At 38.3% G+C, this 24,669-nt stretch overlaps 1 protein-coding gene across 4 annotated transcripts in view; it reads right to left on the reverse strand.

The window, feature by feature from the left end:
- PPA2 (inorganic pyrophosphatase 2) overlaps positions 1 to 23,271 on the reverse strand; it is an 86,669-nt gene extending 63,398 nt beyond the window's left edge. The window contains exons 1-5 of one of the 4 annotated variants that reach the window (XR_007125184.1): positions 22,975 to 23,205; positions 10,493 to 10,557; positions 8,594 to 8,638; positions 3,626 to 3,679; positions 1,836 to 1,955 (exon numbers count right to left, since the gene is read on the reverse strand). Coding sequence is in view for 3 of the 4 variants with exons in the window: in XM_047718132.1 (XP_047574088.1) it covers positions 1,836 to 1,955; positions 3,626 to 3,679; positions 8,594 to 8,638; positions 10,493 to 10,557; positions 22,975 to 23,155 (465 nt within the window). In the remaining variant the exon portion in view is untranslated. Of the gene's footprint in view, positions 1 to 1,835; positions 1,956 to 3,625; positions 3,680 to 8,593; positions 8,639 to 10,492; positions 10,558 to 22,974 lie in introns of all 4 variants that reach the window. The other 3 variants (XM_047718132.1, XM_047718135.1, XM_047718134.1) reach the window with 3 other exon arrangements.
- Between the last annotated feature and the right edge of the window lie 1,398 nt (positions 23,272 to 24,669).

Consider the following 24,669-nt stretch of genomic DNA (forward strand, 5'->3'; position numbering starts at 1 on the left):
ACCCCTTCCGCTTGTATGCTCTCTCTCCCTCTCAAATAAATAAAATCTTTAAAAAAAAAAAAAAAGAATTTTGTATTTTATTCTTGAGGCTATAGGAAACCACTAAAAAGGTTCTCACATGAGCAAAACATTAGGAGATTTAAGTCTTTAAAATGCTATTTTGGATGCTAGACAGTATTAAATGTCAGTAGGCAACAATTCAGGATGCATTAAGAGACTGCTAGAGTCTACAGTAAAACTACTGTACCTAACAGACTACTATAATAGTAGGTAGGGGCATCTTGAAAATTCAAACACATCCAGAGGAGTACAAAAACTCATCAGGACTTTAGGTAGAAAAACTACAAAAGTTAAGAACTAGTAGATGAATTAGTAAAACTTACTATGCTCCATGGTAACCAGTGGTTTAGTTGTTGATCACCCCCTATAAATTTCTTTAGAGGGAAGACCATATAATAAAAACACCAGTACCTATAATAATGTGATCACTATACTCTTGGCACTCTTCTAAGATCACTGTGTAATAATTCATTTAACTTCAATAAGACCATATGCACTAGGTACTTTATCACCTCTATTTAACAGATGAAGAAAGTGACACACAGAAAGACAAAGAAACTTACCCAAGGTCACATTACTAGTAAGTGCCATCTGCTCCAAAACCCATATTCTCACTTATGTGCTGTCTTGTGTATCAGTTTTCTTTGTACACCCACCATCTATACACTGCCTAGCACAAAAATTTTTAATAAATGTTTCATGAAATAAACAAATATATGAACTTTAGTTTGTCCCCTGCCTTCTCTACTTTATATGTCTCTGTTTTTGTCTTTCTCCAATCCAACTGCTTCTTTGGCCTTCTCCTCACCCATATATCCTCTCCTACAAGGAGTATCCCTTAAGCTTAAAAAAAAATTTTTTTTTTTACCCTTTTACTGATAGGTCAAACAGAATGTCTACTTAGGCACCTGCGGAATCAGAACACCTGCCTTCATTTTTTCAACAGACATTCTCATTCTTAGTACATCATTTTAGAAGTGCTTGTTTTAACCAAGAATGTATCCATGTGGGTGGTCTAAAAGCATCAAAGGCAGCTGACCCCTTAGAAAACAATTTTCTCTCTTCTTTTCCTGTAAATATTCTAAATGGGCAGCTGGTTTTTTGAGTGGGATAAAGCCAGACTCCTTTTTCTCAGTTATTTCCCCAAAAGCATTTTGGAATTTCATGCAAAATGTTAAAATAAAATAAAATATAAAACTTAAATACCCAGATAGATAGTCTAATATAGATGGCTTTTATAATCATAAAAACAGATGCTTCTCTATGTCTCCTAAACCCAGACTTCTGATTCTGCATACTCCGAGTTTTACTCACTAAATAATTTGATCAGTAGGAGATACCATTTGATCAGAAGGAGACACCCTTTCCCAAGGGTGAGGAAACATGGGAAGAAAACAAAAAGGGATAAGATAGGATGCTATTATATATGACTGTATATAAAAGCATAACTTGTCACATTCAAAGAAACGCTGAAGATAAAGTGGGTAGAACATTTTTCATTGACTCTTAACTGCCAAGCCCACGGAAAGAAATGTGTTCAAATGCCAAATATAAGTTTTCTATATGCCTAACTCCAAGAACTTAAGCAGAGACATATATATAGTTTGAAAAAAATTTATTGATACAATAAAACTCCACATTAAAAAATTTTAAATTTACAAATCTCTCAAACTGACATGCCCTCAGAACCAATTTAAATTGAAGTAGTTCACAGAATTTACAAGGCAATTTTTTCAGAAGACAGAGAAGTTTTACCATTATAACAAAAATGTTACCTGTGGGAGGGCACCATAATTCCAGATATAACCCTTGTGAGGAAATATATTTGCCACATAGCGTAGCTTGCCATTCTTTGTATCTTGTTTAATGGGATTCAATGGCTCCTTTGTGGCAATCTATGTAGATCATGGAAAAAAGGAGAGAGGAGGATGAGAAATGATTAATCCTATATTCAAATTGTATATTTTAAATCTGTCTGCTATTATGAGGCTAAATATTTATATTCCAACTTACTGATCAAAGATACTTTAAAATAAATTAACTCTTATTTCTACTTTACAGTTTTAGGTAAGAAAGAATGTCTAAAAAGGAAACATCAGATTATATACTTAGTTACTCTATTATATAGGCACTCGTTTGGAACAAAAATAACAGAATTACCGTAAGGGCAAAAGGATAAAGATTAACCTACTTGCTTTTTGATACTAATTTTGGGTGTCTTACCATCAATCTTATGAAAATAAGGTTAACTTAAAGATTTTCACCAAGTAATTTCATTTCAGTTAACTTTCTATCATATATACTCAAACTGAGTTGCCAAAAAAAAAAAAAAAAACAACAAAAAAAACCACTATCCCATAAAGAATAACTTGAAGCCATTTTTGAATGAATAAATACTGCTTAAATTAGGTAGGATCTCACAGATTCTTGATTCTATACCTAACTGAGATAGAAAATAGCCAAAATGCTCAAATATTCTGAAGGAAGACCAAAAAAAGAATCCATTTTTTTTTTTTAACTTTTACTCTTACCTATTAAAATATTAACAAAAACAATGCTACTAGGACTTGGTGAAATTACTGGCAATTCACTAACTATAAATTCTGAAAAACATACACCTATATAACAATCCTTAATTAAAATACTTGAGGGGCATCTGGAGGGCTCAGTCAGTTAAGTGCCCAACTCTTGCTTTCGGCTCAGGTCATGATCTCAATATCCTGAGACTGAGCCCCTTATAGAGTCTACTTGAGATTCTCTCCTCTCCCTCTGCTCCTCACCCCGCTCACATGGGCTCTCCTGTATGCATGTACACATGCACTTGCACATTTTCTCTCTCAAATAAATACCTAAATAAGATCTTTTAAAAAAAATACTTGAAATAATACTTGCTATCACAACCAAAGCAATAGGACAAGACTTAAATAACTAAAGAAACTAAGTGCCATAAATTAAATTTCACTCCGAAGTCTAAGGAATCTTACCTAACTGAAGATGGAACAAGAAAATTCTGAAGGGCAAAAGGGAAGTTCTTGATAGGTTCATGTCTCAAAGAAAACATTTAAAAAAGGTAACCAGGGAATAGCAGATATCCTGGATAGCACTTATAAATCAAGAGTTGGCCAGGAAAATGCTTTCATTTCTGGTACAAAAATCTAAAGGACAGTTTGTCTTTAGAAACTTGCCATCAGTCCCAAATAAATATGTCTCAATTTTATCTGTGAACAAAATACATTGCTGAATCTGTTTAAATAAATCTGGAAAATGTTTGTTATTTTTCAAAGACAGAGAAGTCAAAGAAAATTAAATAAATATGTGTATAACAAACCAGAGAGACAAAAGTGGAAAACACACTCTTTAAAGTGTAAATTCAGCTTTGAATAATATTTTGAAAATATTTTGTAATTTGAAAATTACATTTCAAGTTCACTAAAGTGTTTTCTATTGTTTTTATCAAAAAGTTTGTCAACCATCCCAAATTCAAAATACTGCTAGACCAACTTCAAATAAAGTTTTTAAGTCTTAATTATAATTTCCACTTGATATTAAAAGAATATAGCCATACCTCCATTTTAGCATTTGTCCACCGAGGTACTTCTACAACCATATTAAACAAATTCTGCAGTTAAAAAAAAAAAAAAAAAAAAAAAAAAACAGATAATTTTTAAATTTTTACTTATCCTTTATATCACTTGTCTCTTGTGCAAGAATACTATAATTTTTTTCCCTACAAAAATGCGTGGAGACTACATCATACATCTGTATGCCTTAAATTTCTTCTGAAAATTAAAGTTGTTGTCTAAAACACAGCAGGATTTAAGCCATCATGTCACATGATGCTGCAGCATTAAAACTTGCTATATTTCACCTTCACAGTATTGTGACAGAACTAGAATGGAAACTTGTTTCAATTTTTATTTTCCAACTAAAACAGAAGTGAGAGACAGGGTCCACCATGTAAACTAAAGTCTCACTTTTCCAATCTGTAATATAAGTGTAATGATCTCTGTCCTATTCACCACACAAGGTTGTAACACAGATCAATTACATAATTTAAATGAAAATACACAAAAAAATTACAAAGTAAAATGTTTTGAAAATCACAAAGCAATATTTAGGGGCGCCTGGGTGGCTCAGTCGTTAAGTGTCTGCCTTCAGCTCAGGTCATGATCCCAGGGTGCTGGGATCGAGTTCTACATCTGGCTCCCTGCTCAGCGGGAAGCCTGCTTCTCCCTTTCCCACTCCCCCTGCTTGTGTTCCCTCTCACCTACACTCTCTCTCTCTCTCTCTCTCTCTCAAATAAATAAATAAATAAATAAAATCTTAAAAAAAACAACTCCCAAACCAATGCAATATTTAAAGACAAGTTATTATGATCATAATGTAAAATTAAGGCTTTTGGCATAGGTAAGTATTAAGTTTAAAAAGTCAGACTGACACCTTTCTACACTTAGCTTGCTTATCTAGGATTTCTGATACCCTAAAGTTATAAAAGAGCCAGCTTCTTTTTATCATTTTTGAACTTTACAGAGCATTTAAAACAAAAAAGACTCTAGGTCAATGGTGAGTAAAAATGCCTGCCTACAGTTCTTAGGTATACAAATCTGTAATTTTCCATAGTTTGGGCCTTACAAAAATAAAGTCTCAAGTTTAAAGTCGACTTGCATGCCATTTTGAACTTACCATAGGAAAGCAATGTTAAAACAGTGCTACAAGTATGGCCAAGAACCAGAGCTAATCTGCAAGTTGATTGTTACTGGTTCATTTCGAAACATTAATAGCAATTTGATGGAGCCATTTTTAGGTCTGTTGAACCCTGAATTACACTTTTCTAATAATTCATTTTTATTATATTTTTTTGAAGTGTCAGTTCACAACAGATCAAAAATAAACCAAAAACTAATTCCTTAGCACAGATCATTTGAGAAAGCAGTGATTAAATACACTTATTCTCAATTGTGCCACACATCAAAATCACCAGGAGAGCTTTAATCAATTAAAAAAAAAAAAAAAAAAAAAAGGTTTCCTAGAGCCCTCCTCCCACATATTTGAATTCAATAGCTTGGGGATGGAGGCAGGGCACTACTTATTTTTAAAAGCTCTGCAAGCAAATTTTAATACTCATCCAGAGTTGCAAACCTCTGGCTTACAGCACTGCTAAACAGTACGTGGGGGCTTGGCGAAACACGGATGCTATTAATTCAAAGAATGCCATTTGAGCCACAAAAGTAATGATGGTTGTTAAGCTTTTCTAGTTAAGACTAAAGTTTACCAATGAGAGAAATGCAAAACCATAATGAGATAAAGAACAAAGCCAAGAATGAATTCACAACAACTGCTCCTTAGAAGTATGTCTCATACCTATCTCTGAAACTTTATACACAGTCTTGCTGTTATGTTTTATTTTCTATGCTCTTTTATGAGGTACCCCAGCACCTGTTTAAATATGTCTCAAGTAGCTGTTAAAAAGAAAAACCTAAGTAAATGGCAGATGTTCCCATAATTTATTCATCCCTAAAAGCCTGGCTATGAGAACAAATGTATACAGATGAATCCTCAGAGGTGACAGGAAGACCCAGGCTAGTCACAACTGTTTTACACAATGACACCTACCAAAACCACTCACAGAAACTTGAAATAGGCCAAAAGAACAAAAGACAAGGTTTGAATTTTAAGTGTGCAACAACCATCTCTCCTTCATCACTTGTTACTGACTCTGAAGAGTGAATCCCCAGCCTGTTTTTCTTCCCTCCAGCTAAAATATGTATTACTTATAATTTTTTAAAGCCAATGGTAGTCTGGTTATCCTAAGATTACTGTTAACTATAAACCAGTAATGGTCTGCTGAAATTTACCAGAAAATAGGAAAGATACGAGGGGACACATTTCAAGTGAGAAAGCTGGATATGAGCAAGAACCATTTACCTCCTTCTTCAAGTGTTTTCTGTCTCTCCACTTTTCCTTTCTATTTTTATTGCAAAAACCAAAAAGAAAAACTCATAATACATAAAAAAAGTTAGCAAATTTTATATACTTTGGAAAAAAATGGAAGGATATCACCCTCTTTCCTCTAACTCTTAAAAAGATCAAATAAACTTTGGAGCAAAGGCAACATGTAGCAAAAATAAACAAGTAAGACCGTCAGACTAAAAACCTTCGGCTCAGCAAAGGAAACAATTAACAACATAAAAAAGGTAAACTATAAGTGGGAAAAAAATATTTTAAGTCATATATCCAATAAAGATTAGTATCCAAAACTCAAGAACTCATGCGACTCAATAGAAAAAAAAATCTGATTAAGAAATGGGCAGGGGGGCGCCTGGGTGGCTCAGTCGGTTAAGCGGCTAACTTGGTTTGACTTGGTTTCCGCTCAGGTCATGATCTCATGGGTCCCGAGATTGAGCCCAGGGGGCAGGCTCTGTGCTCAGGAGGGATTCATCTTAGGACTCTCTCCTTCTGCCCCTCCCACCACGATTTTCCAAGAGACAGTCAAAAGGTACATGAAAAGGTACTCAACATCACAACTGTCAGAGAAATGCAAATCAAAACCACAATGAGATACCACCTCACACCTGTTAGAATGGCTGTCATCATCAAAAGACGAGAAATAACAAGTGCCGGTAAGAATGTAAAAAAAGGAGAATGCTTGTGCACTGCTGGTGGGAATGTAAATTGCTACAGAAAACAGTGTGGCAGTTTTTAAAAAAAATAAAAACAGGGGTGCCTGGGTGGCTCAGCGGGTTAAGCCTCTGCCTTTGGCTCAGGTCATGATCTCAGGGTCCTGGGATGGACCCCTGCATCGGGCTCTCTGCTCAGCAGGGAGCCTGCTTCCTCCTCTCTCTCTGCCTGTCTCTGCCTACTTGTGATCTCCCTCTCTTTGTCAAATAAATAAATAAATAAATAATAAATAAATAAAATCAATCTTTAAAAAAATAAAAATAAAAAATAAAAACAAAGCTATCATATGATCCAGCAATCACACTTCTGGATATTTATCCAAAGAAAACTGAAGGGTGCCTCGGTGGCTCAGTAGGTTAAGTGGCTAGCCTCGGCTCAGGTCATGATCTCAGGGTCCTGGGATCAAGTCCTACATGGGGCTTTCTGCTCCACAGGGAGTCTGCTTCTCATTCTCCTTCTCCCTCTGCCTATTGTTCCCCCTGCTTGTGCTCTCTGACAAATGAATAAATAAAATCTTAAAAAAAAAGGCAATGAAAACAGAATATTGAAGAGATACCTGCATTCTGATGCTCACTGCAGCATTATTCACAATAGCTCAGATATACAAACAATCTAAACGTCTGTCAATGGATGAAAAGATAAAGAAGATGTGCTTAATATATACAATGGAATATTATTCAGCCAGGAGAAAGAAGGAAACCTGCCATTTGTGACAACATGGGTGGACCAATAGGGCATTATTCTCACTGAAATAAGCCAGACAGAGAAAGACAACTACTGCATTGTACCACTTATATCTGGAATTCTAGGAAGGAAAGAAGGAAGGAAGGAAGGAAGGGGGGAGGAAAGAAGGGCCAAACTCATAGAACAGAATAGAAAAGTCATTGCCAAGGGCTTGGAAAAAATGGGAGAGTTATAAATAAACAAACAAACACAAACTAGAGACTCCAATTAGTCGCTCTCTGACATATAAACCATGTTCTAAGAATTAAATTTTAAGTTGGCTATACAGACTCAGAATACATTTTTCCCACTGGAAAAAAAAAAACAAAAAACACAACTATTTCCAGGTGAATATGTTCTCATATGTTCTGGTCCTAAATCAAGAACTATTAAAGGTTTGACAGTCACATATTTAAGATTTTTTCAGAAGACATTTATTTTAGTGTATATTTGGTGTAACTTTTTTTCTCCGTTTTCCCCAAAAGACTTGTTCCTGAATTCTAAAACAGCCTCTCAGACCACCTTTTCTCTTAGAATTAAAAAAATGGTAAACGGACCAATTTTCATAAAGTACCTTTACTTTAGACTATCTATTGTGGTAAATAACTTTTATTTATCACGGGTTCATTTCCTGATTCTCTCTGGGTTTATTTCCTGATTCTCTCTGGTTCTTCAGTTACAAAATGAAATGGTAAGGAGGTTCCTAGAATAGTCATATTCATAAGCAGAAAGTAGAATAGTAGTTATCAGGGGCTGGGTGGAGCAGGGAATGGAGAGTTAGTGTTTACTGGGTAGAGTTTTAGTCTGGGAAGATGAAGACGTTCTGAAACAAAGAATGGTGGTGATGGCTGCACATGTGAAACGTACTTAATTACACTGAACTGCACACTTTAAAAACTGTGCGATAAATGCTAAATTTTATTTTACGTGTATTTTAACACAAGAAAAAAAAGTGAAACACTGAGATCATCCCTAGCTGCCTTAAACAGGTACTAGAAGAAAAAAAAAATCTGTATGCACACCAAAATCTTGTAAGGGGGGAACTTTAGAAGGATTTTACAAACGCAAACTATCATCAAGGTCCTTAACAGATAATAGAAGTGGCTCACAAAAAAAACCTTTAGAGATATACCTCATATTCATCATTTCGTGCTCTCTTTGTAGGAATGCCATTTTCCTATAAAAGAAAAGATGGTATTTATAATTTTAATATTTCAGCAAAGAATACAGCTGCATTGCAAAGCACTGAAAGTCAGCCTACCACAGAAACATTCACTACAGAGGCTGTCCAGAATCATGATTCATGGAGAACCTACCAAATGCCCAGTTCCTTTTCTCTCAACATTTGCATCCCCAGTGCAGGAGCATTAGTGTTTCATAAAATATTTTATCAGAAAAGCTAAGTCTCTTTCAAGTATATTTCCTAGTTTTTATAAAATTAAGCAGAGGCTGTCTTTAAGGAAAGACTGTCAGTTTCCAGTGATTACACTTAAAACAGTCATTTCATTATTGAAATTAAGCTCTAGGGAGCATGACTAACAAGCCATGAAAGTACTCAGCTGCACCTCCTGCCTGTAAATTCCACCAAGGTGTGATTACTATGCCTCCATCAAGCACTTCCAAATTAAAACAGAGTATGTGATGGGTTGGGAGGAAAAATTATGCCATTCACAAATGCTCACACTTCTATATAACTTTTACACACCAAAAAAACCACTAATGAAGGAAACAAAACAGAAAAATGATTATTCCAAGTAGGTCCTAAAACATTATTTCTGTTCCTAAAATACCACATTCCAAAGCACAAGGTGCAAACATTAGAGCTAAGGATGGGGGAACCTATCCACACAACCACTGTGTGTACCAATCTCCACATGCCCAGAATTCACTGGGTTAGCCTGTTGTATTTTGCCCTGTCCCATTCACAACTTTGCCTAACCCCAATTTCATATTCCCCAAACCCCATCTTCTTGGGCAGAATATCATGCCAACTGGGTATTTCTAGTCCACTCTTTTTCTAGCTCCACTCCTACCTACTCCATGATTCCCCAAAATATTATTCTTTTGTTAAGTAAACAGATTTTGTCATGATACACCCCCACATGAAGAAGCACTGACCCTTTTTCTTTCATTACCTTATTCTAGTTTTATAGCACTTAACACTACTGATTGACTTGTTTTCTGGTTTTCTGTCTTCTCCAATCAAGTGCAAACTAGATCTCACATCTATCTTACTCACCACTGCAGGCCTAGGGCCTAGACCGCCGGCGCGCCCATAATGCTGCAATGACTATTTACTGAAAGAATAATTAATTAATAAATAAACAAATGAAATCATGCACTTTTGGCCAAAAGCAAGGAGGGTGTTGGGAGACAAGATATTCAGGATGGACTGTTCACTGGCCAAAACAAAACACATGGACACACATACACACACAATAAAATGGGAGTTCTTCCTTCCTGTCTGTGGCTTCCTTCTCTCTCCAAATTGTATGATTTCCTGTCCTATAGCTGAATATTACTTAGAAGCAAAGAGCTGGAAGGATTACACAAGAGCAATTAAGAATGCAACCTCTGGAGTTAGAGCACCTAAATTCATATCCCGCCTCCCACAATGGACAACAGATTTGCAACCATGGGCAAAGCACTGAACCTCATTAACAAAGAAAGGATAGTAACAGTAGACCTAGCAGTACTCAGATAATGCAAGTAAAGTTCTGAGCACAGTGTGGATAAGCACTACGAGCGGTCAATAAATCTTCACTATTATTCTCCCTCTTGCCATCCTATTGACAGTCCAGTCCACTGAAGGCCTGGAGGAAGCACAAATCCCTAGTGTTCCCTAATCTTCCTCCTGGAAGGATCCTATTCTCATACTATCTCTAATGTATGAAGGAGGCTTACAATCCTGTTACGACAACTCTGCTGTCCTTCTTGACTTCCAATTGCATTCTTTCGAGATGCCTCCAAAAAGCATTTTGTGATATTAGAAGTATATATTCCCTCCCTCAAAAGCAAGTTAAAACAATACCTCCGTTGAGTCCACCTTGAGAGGAATATCATGAAAGGGGGAAATGTAGTGACCAGCTACATTCTCTGCAAAGGGAAAAAACAAAACAAAAATAAAAATACAGAATTAAAGCAACAGATTATCCTGTTCTTCAGAACAATTACATCCTTATCTACTTTTAAACTTTTTGAAAAAGTGTTCAGATTTTTCAAATTAACCTTAACTATGAATTTAAAGTTTACTTCAACTTTTAAAATTTATCCCAATATGATGACCAAAGAGAATACATACCAAATAAACCATATCTTGGTTTGCCAAAATAATTTACAGTTGACCTTTGAACAGTCTAAGTTTGAAATGCACAGCTCCACTTATACCCAGATTTTTTTTAGATACAATATAGTACTGTAAATGTATTTTCTCTCCCTTACGATTTTCTTAATAACATTTTCTTTTCTCTAGCTTACTTCATTGTAAGAATACAGTACATAATACGTAAACATACAAAAATGTGTGTTAATCAACTGTTTTCGGTATTGGTAAGGCTCCTGTTTAACATAAGCTATTAGTAGTTAAGTTTTTAGGGAGTCAGAAGTTGTACACAGATCTTCGACTGTGTGGTGGGCAGGTGCCCCTAACCCTCTCTTGTTCACGTCAACTGTACTTATCTCTGTAGCTTAAAACATCCAAAGCAGAAAAATGTTTAAAATTGACTATCACCCAAATATGAAAAACCTCACTTCTGAAAAGAGATTCTCTAGTAAGTGACTGGATTAAAACTGATGTCAATTTCCCTAGGACAAACCTAACAAGAGAATTCCCAATTTCTGTCTACAATTCACATGAACAAAGACATAAAGGTCCAACCCAATTAAAAGAAAAACAAATCATTGTGTCCCACTCAGTGATAGGATGCTTATATCAAGGTAAGCTTAAAACAAAAATGAACTTTAGTCACTGGAACTATCTTATCTTCACTGCATACTGAAATGCACATTTTAAATACTTTTAAAAGTATATATTATTTAAATAAAATGCAACAACTTAATACGAACTTATATTGGAACACATCTGTTTCCAAAAGCTGGGCTTAGTAGTTTTTATTGTTTGCTTTTGTTTGTTCTGCTACACTCTCCACTGGGTCCCCAGCATCCAGGAAGTACCTAGCACTTAGTCGACATTCAATAAATACATCTCTATTAATATTTCCCACTTTAGTAACAGGGTAACTCCTGAGGACCCATTCACAGGGTAGGATAAAGAAGCGCATACAAGTGGCAAAGTATATACAATCTTGTTATTATCTACAAAGTTATTTTTCATTAGTTAAAAAAAAATGCACTTTTAACTTGCAACTTTATGTAACTTTAACTTGCATATCAGATCAAACTTCAAATTCTCTGCCTGAATTTAAAATCATCTAGGAGCAACACAAGAACAAAATTATCAGTTTGTTGCATGATTATATACTTTTCTAGAAGTAATACATACTTAAATCTTTATTATTTATTTTCTATTAAGATACCCCAGTTCGAATGATACAGCCACTTTGGAAAATAGTTGGTCATTTTCTTACAAAGTTAAATATTTGATCCAGAAATCCAACTGTTAAGTACTTGACCAAGAGAAATGAAAACTAATGTTTATAGGAAAACTAAGTGAATGTTTACAGGTGGCTTTATTCAAAATCACCAAAAACTGAAAGCAAACTAAATGTACAAACACTAAATGGATAAATGTATTCTGCTACACCCATATAATGGTATTTTGCTCAATGATGTATTAGTACCTAATAAAGAAGAATGAACTACTGATACACACAACAAAATCCATAAATCTAAAATGTATCATGCCAAATGAAAAAAAGACTCAAACAGTATCATTTGGATGACATTCTGGAAAGGGCAAAACTATAGGCATAAAGAGCAATCAGCGATTGCCAGGAGTTGAGAACAGAGGGTGAAGGTGACTCAAGAGAGACCACGTGGAAACTGTTCAGGCGTGATGGATTGTTCTGTGTCTTGATCGTGATGGTGTTTAAACGAATCTATATTCTATCAAAACTCAGAACTGTTCCCCCCAAAAGACTCAATTTTACTATATATAATTTCAAAAATAAATAAGAAAAAATAGGTTAAGAAAAACAAGTATTAAAGTACAAATGTAAGCTCTTGTTCCAATGAACAGTCACCAATCTGTGATTCCTAGTTTTAAGCCACAAAGATAAGGTAGTTTTGAGAAAAATACAATCCTCTGGAAGATTATGTCAATCATTACATTTGGGACCCATCACTATGATGGGAATTAACAATAATCTCTTCAAGCAGCTGCATAAACCAAGGAACTTTGTAATTAAGAAAGTATAGGAAATTTGACAGACCAGTTGGGCTGCCTTTGTAATTAAGAATAAATGATACCTCTAGCACATTGATTTGGTGTTAAATTTCTCTAAAGCTCCAATGCTCCTGTTAACTGAGGACAAGCCCCAACAAACTTACTATGATTTAAAATGAAAGCACACTACTCAAGCCTGAGGAGAAAATGGGACTGTGATCATTAAAAGCTAAAGATTTATGAAGTGTGCTGAGGTAAACCGGGATCTAAACATGATATTCAAAGACTATGATACTGCAAATGCATGGGTTTAAGCTGTTGTCTAATTTGCATCTTGGAAAGTAAAAAGAGTATTAGTGGGTGAATGGTCTGACTTAGAAAACCAATACCTACTAGCAGCCATCTGAACCACAAAATAGTATAGATTAAAATGTACTAATGAAGAAAAAAGAACAGAATTATATCTGCAACAATAAAAATAAAATATGGCTTTAGATGTCAGATGATAATGCTTTGATTGGGAAATATACCAAAAACTCAGGCAAAGCCATGAATTCAGAGACTAAGACCTGACTTCTAGTTACTGAGCTTGATAAACTCACTCAATTTCTCTGAAACTTAATTTTCTCAATTTTTTTCAATTGAGCAATATGTAATTTAGTTTGTAAAAGGTAATGCACTAGATACGGGAATACAAGTGCTAAAAAGTGAGCTAAGCCCACAGCCAAGACAGGGCTTGTACTTCCTCATCTCCATCAGCACCACCCATAAGTGCAAAGACAAAGGAGTCCTCTTAGGATTATCAGAAAGCTCATCATTGACCTAATGCAGAAAGGGAGGATGAGACCCCATCAAGTTTTCTGGGGTCAGTGCCATTAGTATGCCAGCATGCTCCACAGAGTGTTAAGACTCTCGAAAGCTAGATGTAAAGATAGGTGCTATCTATCCTGATCCTCAGTAAAATGGAAAGGGTAATCCATACTTTACACAGGAGACAAAGACAGAGACATGAGGTCCATGCAGCAAGCGTTGGAGCAATGTGTGCCACTCCGTAAAGATGACAGAACTGAAGCACGGGATATAAACGGCCCCTTCTCAGAGCCTCAGAATCAATCAGTAATAATCCTGAGTTAGAACTTCAGTATTTGAAGCTCACTCTGATTGTTTCTTTAGATTTGAAACCAAGTTGTTGCTGCCAATTTGCTTTTTAAAGTACCTATTTTGGGGGCACCTGGTTGGCTCAGGGGGTTAAGCCTCTGCCTTCAGCTCAGATCATGATCTCAGGGTCCTAAGATGGAGCCCTGCGTTAGGCTCTCTGCTCAGCGGGGAGCCTGCTTCCCCCCCCCTCTCTGCCTGCCTCTCTGCCTACTTCTGATCTCTCTGTCAAATAAGTAAATAAAATCTTTTAAAAAAAAAAAGTACCTATTTTGCTGTTTAAACAAAGCAATCTATGTACATGGTTGACAAAATGTAGCAGTCTTCACCTCTCTCCAATCCAGATCCACTGTCAGAGCAAAATTTTTCACCTCTTTAATTTACTTGAGGTCTAGTAATTATCTACATCTCTCCAAATAATGTATTTGTATGGTTAGTTTTTGCCTTACCAATTTTAGAAATTATCTATTGATTCTAATTTTAAGAGATAAGTTTTGTTCATTTCACTCCCAATCTGTTCCTCTTAAATTCTTTACTGACCAATCTTTTTTTTTTTAAAGATTTTATTTATTTATTTGACAGACAAAGATCATGAGTAGGCAGAGAGGCAGGCAGAGAGAGAGAGGAGGAAGCAAGCTCCCTGCTGAGCAGAGAGCCCAATGGGGGGTCCGATCCCAAGACCCTGGGATCATGACCTGAGCCGAGGGCAGAGGCTTTAACCCACTGAGCCACCAAGGCACCCCGTCTACTGACCAATCTTAACATTTACAGCTTTATTCCTTGTTCCACCAAATACATACAATATTTGACTGTACTACCTGGTTTTTTACTTCAGTCCCTTTATCCTTCTCTTAATTTTTATCTTCTGCACTTTTTTCATTTCAAGGTTGATAAATGTTCTATATTCATACTGAATTTTCTATGCTTTTCCTATTAGTATATTTTCAAAATTTCTCTAAAGATAGGAAAAACTTGGGAGTGTTTGTTAAACAGGTCTCTGGATCTCCCATACCTAGGGAATCAGAATCTTAAGAGAAATCTGGATAGATTTTTAGCACCCACAAACACTTCTTACACCGAAGTAAGTTTGAGAAGCACGGTCTACGTATTGATTTTTGGCCAAGTATAATGTTATAATTAAATTTCCTCTCCTGTTCAGCTTGTTTTGACTTGTGCTTCTAATTATGTTTCTTCCATCGTCAGTCATAATCGTATCTATAAATTATTCAAATGCCTCACAGATTCCACAAAGACTATGGATTCTCTATACACAAACAACTCTCTTTGAATATCTCTATCCCCTTGCTGCAATAAAGACTGCATGACTTTCTGGCCTCCTAAGACTCTGCTTCTTTGGTCTCCAGCTCAGATCTGTTTCCTGGATCCCATGCATTCATCTCTTTTGGTTTACTTAGTTGTTTTGCAGGAGCATATCCCTAACTTATATTCTGTAAGGAAGGATGCATAGGAGGTAAATTTCCCAAGTCCTTAAATGTCTGAAATGTCCTTATTTGGTCTTCACCCTAGATTGATGATTGCCTGGGTAAATTCTAGGAGGAAAGTTATTTTCTCTCAGAATCTTGAAGGTTTTAAGCATTCATTTGTGCTCATAAGTCAAATATTAGTTTGATTCTCACTCCTTCTAAGGTGAGCTGTTCTCCCTTCCTCCCCGGCCCCATACCTGAAGACTTTCAGGAACCTCTTTATAAAAGCCTCAGTTTTCTGAGATTTTGCAATGTATCTGGGACTAAGAACATTAGGGTCCTTAAATTCTTAGATTTCTTCTACCATCTCTTTGATAATTACCTCTCCATTCCTTCTGGCACTCTTATTAGTCAAATATTGGACTTCGTAGATTAAGTCTTATGTCTCCTCTACCTCCTTTTTCTATCTCCTTGACATTTTGTTCTACTTTCTGTGGATTTCTTTACCTTATAACTTTTCTGGTAGATTTTTTTAGCTTATATTCTACCTTATATTCTAACTTTTCTCTATTAGTTTTCCGGGACTGCCATAACAGATGATCACATTTAAGCTGGTAGCTTAAAACAACAGATCATCTTTTGTCCCACTACACCACCTATTGAGTTGTCTTTACAATATTTGAAAAGGTCTGTAATTATGTTTTCTTCATAGCTTCCTCTTCCTTTTTAATATATACAAGAGTTTCTAAAATCTCAGAGGACATTTATTGGACTTTTTAAAAATCAAATTCTCTTCTACTTTTTCTTTTCTATTTAATTTATAAGATTTTCTTAAATTCATTCATTCAATATTTACTGAACACATAAGTCCTGGGTATACAAATTCCCTCTTCTTATGGAATTTCTATTCTAGTGGGGGGGGGGGTCAAGTATAGAAGCAATGAATAGGAGTATGTTCTTACTATATTGGGTACAATAAGCATCAAAAAGCAAAAGAATGACAGCAAGAAAGGAATGAATAAGGAAAGAGATAAAAATTTAAATGGAAAGGACAGGGAAGAGCTCACTGATAGGTAATACTTCAGCACAGACCTAAACAAAGTGAGGAAGCAGGGCAAGCAGATTATCTAGGGAGGAACACTGCAGAGAGGCCAGGACAGCTGGAACACACTGATCAAAAGGAAGAATGGCTGGTGACGAATTCAGAGAGGAAGTCCAATATTAGTCACACACAACCTTGTATACTGTGGTGAATATTTTAAGTTTATTTTGAGCGAAATGAGAAGTCACTGGGGTTTTGAGCAGAGCCTGGACATGATCTGACTTACATGTTAAAAGGATCAAGGTGACTTCTGTGTGGAAAGCAGACTCGAGGGGGACCAGGGTGGCAGCAGGAGGGAGAATCAGAAGGTTACTACAATTGGCAGGTGGAAGATGGATTAAGTCGCAAGGGGGAAGTGGAGAGAAGAAACTCTTCTGGATACACTTCAAAAGCACAGCTGAAGGGAGAAACTACTGAATCCCAAGTGGGGTTAAGAGTAAGAAAGGCACCAAGAACAACTGCTGAGTTACTGGTTACAGATTTGAGGACAGAAACAAACAACCGAGCAGGCAGAGGAATCCAGAATCCAGAGTACTACACATGGTAACCTTGAGATGTCTCTGAGACATTTAGGTGAGACGACAGAATATGTTTACTGGATGTGTCAATCTTGAGTTCACGAAGAGATTCAGGCTGTTGCAAATCTGGAAGGCATAGATTTATCTAAAACTGTGGGGCTGAAAAGCTCAATAGCTACAGTCAGCAAACCTTGGCCCACGGCCTGTTTTTACTTGGGTAAATAAAGTTTTCTTGGGCAAAGCCATATTCATATCTTACTCTCTCTGGCTGCTTCTATGCTAGAAAGGTGGAGTTAAGTAGTTGTGGCAGAGACCCTATGCCCTGCAAAGCCTACTAGTTACCATCAGAGCCCTTTACAGAAAACATTAGCCAACCCTTGCCCTAGAGAGAGAACAGACAGAGACGTGGGCCAAGTACTGAGCCCTAGAGCATTTCAAAGGACCAGCAAAAGAGACTGCTGGAGAAGCCATCAAAATAAAAAAGTGTTGTCCCAGAGACAAAAAGAAAAAAAAATGTTTCAAGGAAGACAAAGTGATCGACTATGACAAGTTCTGTTAATAATCCACATGAGATGAGAACTTAAAATTGATCATTATATTTGTCACATGCAAGTCGCCTTTTGACCAATGAGTTTGGTAGAGTGGCAGCAATAGCAGCAGGAGTGAAAGCCTGACTGATGGTGATCCTTGACAATTTGGTTGATATTTAATAAGAGACTAGAAAGACTGATGTGTACACGAGAAAGCCTTGTTGAAAGTCAGCTTCCTGTGGAGACACAGGGGTAAGAAGTTGGCTATTGCATTGGGGGGCGGGCCGTTCTACAACCCTCCACTGTCTTTAATTTCTGTAGAAGAAACCAGCCCATTCCACAAGCCCCAAGCCTCCATGATAAACATCTGTGTGCTATTCCATAATAAAACTGACACCAATCCCCTGCATTAAGCTCCACATCCCCCTCTCACCCTCTCTCCTATTGGACATTAACCCCGCACAACCACTGTGGGGTTCTGCACCAGAGTCTGGCTTCTTCTTATTCTACAGACCCCCCACAGCACATATACTTACATTGGGACTTCCTCCACGCTGTTTCATCAATAACCATACCTCCAACTGTTTTTCATGTTCTATATACATTCTGAAATCTCCAGCTCTGATGGATCCTTATTTGTTGTTTTAGGATTATCCTTTTTTATTCACTTATTATCACTGTAATAGGATATTCGCTAGGCGGCAGATCAGACAAACAGCTGCCATCTTCTCTCAGTATTTTGCTTTGTCAAAAATAATAAACTAAGAATTCTGTCCTGCCCGTCAAGCTATACCGCACACGGTCAGACAGTGTTAATTAAAGCTTTCCCTTCAACTAGACTGAAATGAGATTTTATTCTATTATTTTGTAAATTACCTACATTTTTCTCTCATAACAGCAAGCTGTAGTAGGATGAAAGTTTATTAATGGTATTAGCAAGTGAGAACATTGAACGGAGTACAAAACTTGGATTTGATAATACGTGTATACACCAATTAGCTACATGTATGCCAAGTACCATAAGACAATTACAAATTATTACTAAAAACCATATATAGAGATTCTTTTTTTTTTCCCCCATGTATAGAGATTCTTACTGGAAGTTTAGCAATGATAAATACCAAATAGATACAAGTAATTTTTCAATATTCACACAATAACCATTATGTTCTATATGTTCTCTATAGAATTCTAATTCTATGATATAAACCAACTTAAAAAAAGGTTTTAAGAACTCATATATTTAAGACTCAAACATATATTGTGTGGATTATTCACAGGAAATTTTATTAAGTCCAAATGTATGGTACAGTCAATGGCAGATTCCATCACCTACCCCTCAAATGATGTGCTTAAAAAAAGAAAACCTATAGTAATTTCAACTTAAGTATATACTATGAATGATAAAACAAATTCACTGTTAAAGAACTGTATGATTCATTCTTACTCTAAATAAAAGCAACATGAATTACCTACAGCACAGTGACTCAAAGTGAATCAGTCACCTACCCCATAGTAACAAAAATCCAAACTATGGAAAGCATAGCTTCCACTCATCTTTGAGAAAATGTAAAAAAAAAGAATGTTTTGTGTTGTTTTTTTTTTCTTTTTTTGAGAGTGTGTGAGCAGGGAGAAGGGCAGAGAGACAGAGACAATCTTAACCAGGGCTCCATCTCAAGATCCTGACTGAGATCATGACCTAAACAGTATCAATGATATCGAGTCAGAGGCTCAACAAAGTGAGCCACCCAGGTACTTCATGAATTTTCAAGTTACTAACAAAACAAAGACAGACCTGCAGGCTATCAAAGGAATATTGACATGCAGTGCTCTCTTTGGTCCCATATAAACAAGTCTAACTTCATTATGATTTCACAATTCAAAAGACTGCAGAACAATAGCCATTAAAACCAAGACTTGGGGGGTGTATGGGTGTGGCTCAGTCAGTTGAGGTTAATTTTGGCTCAGGTCATGATCTCAGGGTTGTGAGACTGAGCCCTGCCTAGGGCTCCACACTCAGCAGAGAATCTGCTTCTCTCCGGTTACTTTCACCCTTCACAGAATATGACAAGAATTTTGGTCTTACATCTTGAAGTCAAAAGGAAAAAAGAAATGATAATATTAAATATTTACCATGCACCATGTGTGAGACACTAATAATCTTACACACCTGATCTCATTTAACTGTCACAAGCAATTCGATAATATCATTAGTACTATCCGTATTTTGCAGATGGAGAAATTGAGCTGAGGGATGTCAACCAATGCCCAAGATAGTCCAACTAGGCCTACAATCTAAGTGCTTTGATTACTAGTCTAAAACTTTCTCCAACACACTTGCTTTTGGAAGTTTCAGTTATCACCTCACCCAGCGCCTCCCCAACTGAATTCCATGAAACTCCAGGGTCATTAAAATGTTAAAATGTTCTAAGAAATATAGGCTCTGGGGTTCAAATCTTTATAACAAGTTACTTTATATCAGAATTTCCCAGATCTTTAATATGCACGCTGTGACTCTCCAAGAAGGTGATAAAATGGGAAGTGTTCTGCTCATTTATTAAACCATGAAGTGCTTTGTATAAAGAAAACCTAATAATAAACTATGGTATGTCTGTGTTCAACTCAGTACAGTTTGGAAAAATGACAATCTAGTCCAATCTCCTCTTTCCATGGTTTAATAAAATTGAGATACAGGTAAGTTAAATGACTCAGTCAAGGCCACATAGAAAGTTAATAAAAGGCCAGGGCTAGTACCAAGGAGACCTGATGATTCCTGCCAGGATGCTCTTTCCCCTATATCATCCCATCTCACTTCAGTACTGTTTCTACAAAGTCCAGTGCTAATTAAAAGGAAAAAAAAAGTATCAAACCTATCATTTATTCAGATTCTCCTGAATGGCAGTACAGAGAAACCATTTACAGAAATGAAGCTCAAAAATGGTCTACCTCCCAGCGCAGTATTTTAGAAAACTGGAATATATTTGGAAATGATTCCACTGCAATAACGCTGAACAACACTTTTCAGCCAAGTAGTGCTGCACTCGTGTTTTTCTTTGAAGTTATGTACAACTACATACTAGTACTTCATGTAGACATTGTCAACACTCAAAATACCTAATTTGAGACCATCTTTATAAGAAGCAATTTGTTCACTGTTTTCCACTTCCTCCCTTACCCTAAAGGGGCTTCTTTTCACTTTGTCCTACCCTAGCCAGCAATCAGGAAACATGCTGGGCCAAGGATGCCACCTGGCGTTTTAGACCAGGAATTGTTTAACCTGACATACCTTCCACTCAGTTTCTCACCACCTGGCCCCTTCCCCAAACCACACTCTTCCAATTCTTGCCTTTTCTCTTCCTTCCTATCATTTACCCTAACTCAGTGAACATTTTTGGCATTCTAGTTACAGAAAAATTATGAGGTGAATACACTGTAGCTAAAACAAACAAACAAACAAAAAAAAACAACCACAGTGTAAAGTCAATACAGCCTTGGAAACGCCCTAAAAGAGACGCCCTGTCCCAATAGAGAATGTTAAAATATCTAATATTTATCCAGTGCCTTCAAGGAAGATCAGCACCAAAAAGGACCCTGAAGATCACTGCTAGGTCATCTGCATTATTTCACAGCTAAAAAAACACCCTGTAAGAAATGAAGGAATCACCTGCCCAAATAACAGTGAGAGCTCATGGAAGGCACAGGGTGAAGGCCTAGGAGTCGCCATTTCAAAAGCCAATGCTCTGTCAACTATTCCATATGACCCAGACTCCTCGAGACTTTTTTCTGTTAACCCTCAAGTAAAATATTTTTCAGTGTTTTTATATTTTTCCTTAATTACCTATACTGACATCATTACTCTCTCTGAAGTGCAGGGCCCGTAACTAAAATCTCCTCAGTGCCATGTCTAACTGTGTCTAGCACACTTGGTAAATACTTGTTGACTTTCTTGGTCTATTATTACTGTACTTATTGCAAATCTAGAATATTTTCACCATGTTATGCGTTTAGACAACCTTTTATCTACTCAAAAACCTAACTGCCATTTCATAACACTCTGTGCCCCAAATTACCACATCATACATAACCTTCTAGAACACAAGCCACTCAGAAATTTGGGAGTTCTTGTTAAGGGTTCCTCTCCACCTGAGGAGTATTGATTGACTAAACAAGGATGGGAAAGGATATGTAGCATGGGGGGGAGCAACCAATTTTGAAGATATTTTAATATCGGTTGCATCATAATCCATAAAGTATACTCAGTTTTCTCTCCCATAAAATACTCTTCGACCCTAAGTTCACGTAAGATAGTGTAAACATTTTATAAATTACAGATAGCAATAATCACAGGTATTATTTCTAATAATTTATATTGTAGATGCTCTGACTAATCACTTTATACACACTTTATCATGAAATTCTTACAGCCCTGTTTTACAGGTAAGAAAACAAAAAGCAGAGCAGGTAAAGAAACTCATCCAGGGTCACGGAGCGAACAGCTGAAAAATCCAGGATTCCACCTTAGATCCGAAAGGCCCCAAAGCTAGTGCTCCTAAGAAATGGGCTTATAAGGCAAGGCCGACTTTACAGAAAAAAGGTACTACCTCTCTCAGGGCTCGGAAGTCATTAGGCATGAAGGCAACTCAACCAACCTCCCTATCTTCACCCCACAGTGAAATACGTGGGTGCAAAGAAAAAATGAGAATAAATAACGGGGACCTGGGTCGTTTTCTGACTTAGCCGGTCAGCTCAGTGCCCTGCAACTCCCTTTGCCCTCTGGAGTTTGTTCACTGTGAGAAGACACGGCTGGCCGGGAGCCAACTAGGCTCTTGGTCGAGCACCTCATTCAAAGTGCAAATTTGTGAATATAAAATCGTGCTTCTGGGAGATGCTTCGCCAGAGTCTCCCCCACTCCATCCCCACCCCAAAAAAGACCCACTGGCCTAAGCATCTCCAAAGTTCCGACAGCCTTTCCAATTGCAGGAGGCCCTCACTAGGAGGAGCGTGGTTCCGCCCACCGAGAGGGCCGGTCTGCTGGCGGACTCTGCCCTGCCCTTGCACAACTGAATTACCGGAACCCTGAGCCGCTGCGGGGCCTTGCCTCAGGCTTCGGGGCCGCGGCGCGGTGACCGCGGGGCCCCTGCGCCTCGGCCCGCCGCTGGGGGAAGGCGGTTGGCCGCGCCCGGGGCGACTCAGCGCGGCGCCACCGGCCGCCCACCACCCTGCGTCTCTGCGTTCCGCGTTTGGGGACTCACGGCGCCGCCCCCCTCGCCCACAGCTCCGGTGGCTCGGCGCGGGCCCCTGCGTGCGGGGAGGTGGCCTGGGCTGCTCGGCCAGCACCGCAAGCCCGAAGGGAGGAGGGAGGAGGCCGCGTGGACCGCACAGGCCCCACCCCGAGCCTTCCCTGGTGCGCCGCCCGCCGGGGGCCTCTCGAGTTACTTACTGAAGAAGAGGCGGTAATCGGGGGAGTAGAGCTGGCCGCGCTCCTCCGTGCGGTAGAAGGCCTGGGCCATGGCGCCGTGCGGTCCAGGCCCTGCACTCTTTCCCCGGGGCAAGCGGGCGGCGGCGGGGGCTCCCGCGCGCCAGCCCCAGCCGGTGCGCAGGAGCGGCAGCAGCGCGCGCATGGCGTTGACTGCCGTCGGGCTCCGCGCAGGGCGGCGCTGGGGGATCCTGGCCCAGCCGCGCGCCGGTGCCCCCTACTGGCTGGAGCCATCCCTTCCGCCCGGGCTTGGATTTAGATCCCGCGCCCTGGCCAGTCGGCCAGTCTCCGGCTGGACCTGGAGATTTCGATCAGAGCAAACAGAGCGCCCAATAAATTGCCAGTGCCGCGCGCAGTGTGTACGCTGTGTCCAGAGCGAGGCAAAGATGAGCAAGATAACATCCACCACCCCTGAGGAGCTCACAACCATTTATTAATGCGTATATACATTTATTCCTTCACTCATCCACTCAATATTTACTGTCATAATATTTTTATTACAATGATAAAAATTGAGTGATTATTCTGTGCCAGGCACTGCTCTAGATCCTGTCCAATGTAGAAGGCAAGCATTGCACACACAAAAACACCATGATGAGTCATAATCAGACATCCTTGTGAAGATTTGACAGGTAACTTGTCAGGTAACCTTGTGAACGTAACTTCTTCAAATGTTTATCTCTTCCATGAGGCCTTTCCTATTTAACCCAACTAGAGATGATTTATCTTTTCTTTTTCTTATATTTTCACTTCTACAATGGCACTTGGTACCAGACCTATATATTTGTGAACCTGTCATGTTTTCCATTTCACCCGAATCAACCCACTGTTTTGTTAATGAGCCAAACACACCGGAATTAAGATTTAGTATCCTCGCAGGGTGTAGCAGCATGCCCAGCCATAATAATGGCTCTTTTGTTGTGGAGTTAAGTTGCTCCTGGGAGTCCCTTTTACCAGATCTTTCTATTAGCATATGAAATTCTGGTTATCCACTTTCCAGGAAAACTTGAAGAAACAATTTTCCGTAGGCAGTATCTCCACTTCTCCCCATTTCAATTCAGATGACCTTCTTCCACCTTCTCAAGATCAACAATGACCTCCAGTCAGTAGGAAGTTCAATTCTCACAATAAATCAGAATGAGAGAACCCAGAAGAAAGCAGTAAAAAAGATTGTCTCATCAGCAATGAAAACTTTTAAAGAAAATTAACTATTGTAAGGACCTATTTAGCTAGAGCGCTTCCATTGGGTTAAACAATAATTTTGTTGTTTAAAACTTAAACTGTCCCTGCCCCCCTTCTCCCAGGGGACTTACTTAAAAACAAGTCCCAGAAACCAGTCCCAGGTAACAAAGCCCAAATACAAGGGTAGGTCAGGCCAGGTGGAGACAGCCAATCAGTGGGGGGGCGCATACGGTCTCCCTAGATACCAAGGAGTATGGGCCCCGCTCTTTGGGCACCTTTTGGGCGCCAATTCTGACCAAGGTGATAGGCTGGTTCAGATATCTACTAGGGTAAATTGTAACTCAATCGGTCACTTAATGTGTGACCTAACATGACTGTGCAGCTTTCTCTGTGTGTTACAATTTCATTGGCCACCTGTACGAGGCCAGGCCCAACCATATGGCCTTTGCCCTTAAAAGCTACTCTGTGAAGCAGAGA

The sequence above is a fragment of the Lutra lutra genome, chromosome 2 (assembly GCF_902655055.1).
Source record: "Lutra lutra chromosome 2, mLutLut1.2, whole genome shotgun sequence".
Lineage (NCBI taxonomy): Eukaryota > Metazoa > Chordata > Mammalia > Carnivora > Mustelidae > Lutra > Lutra lutra.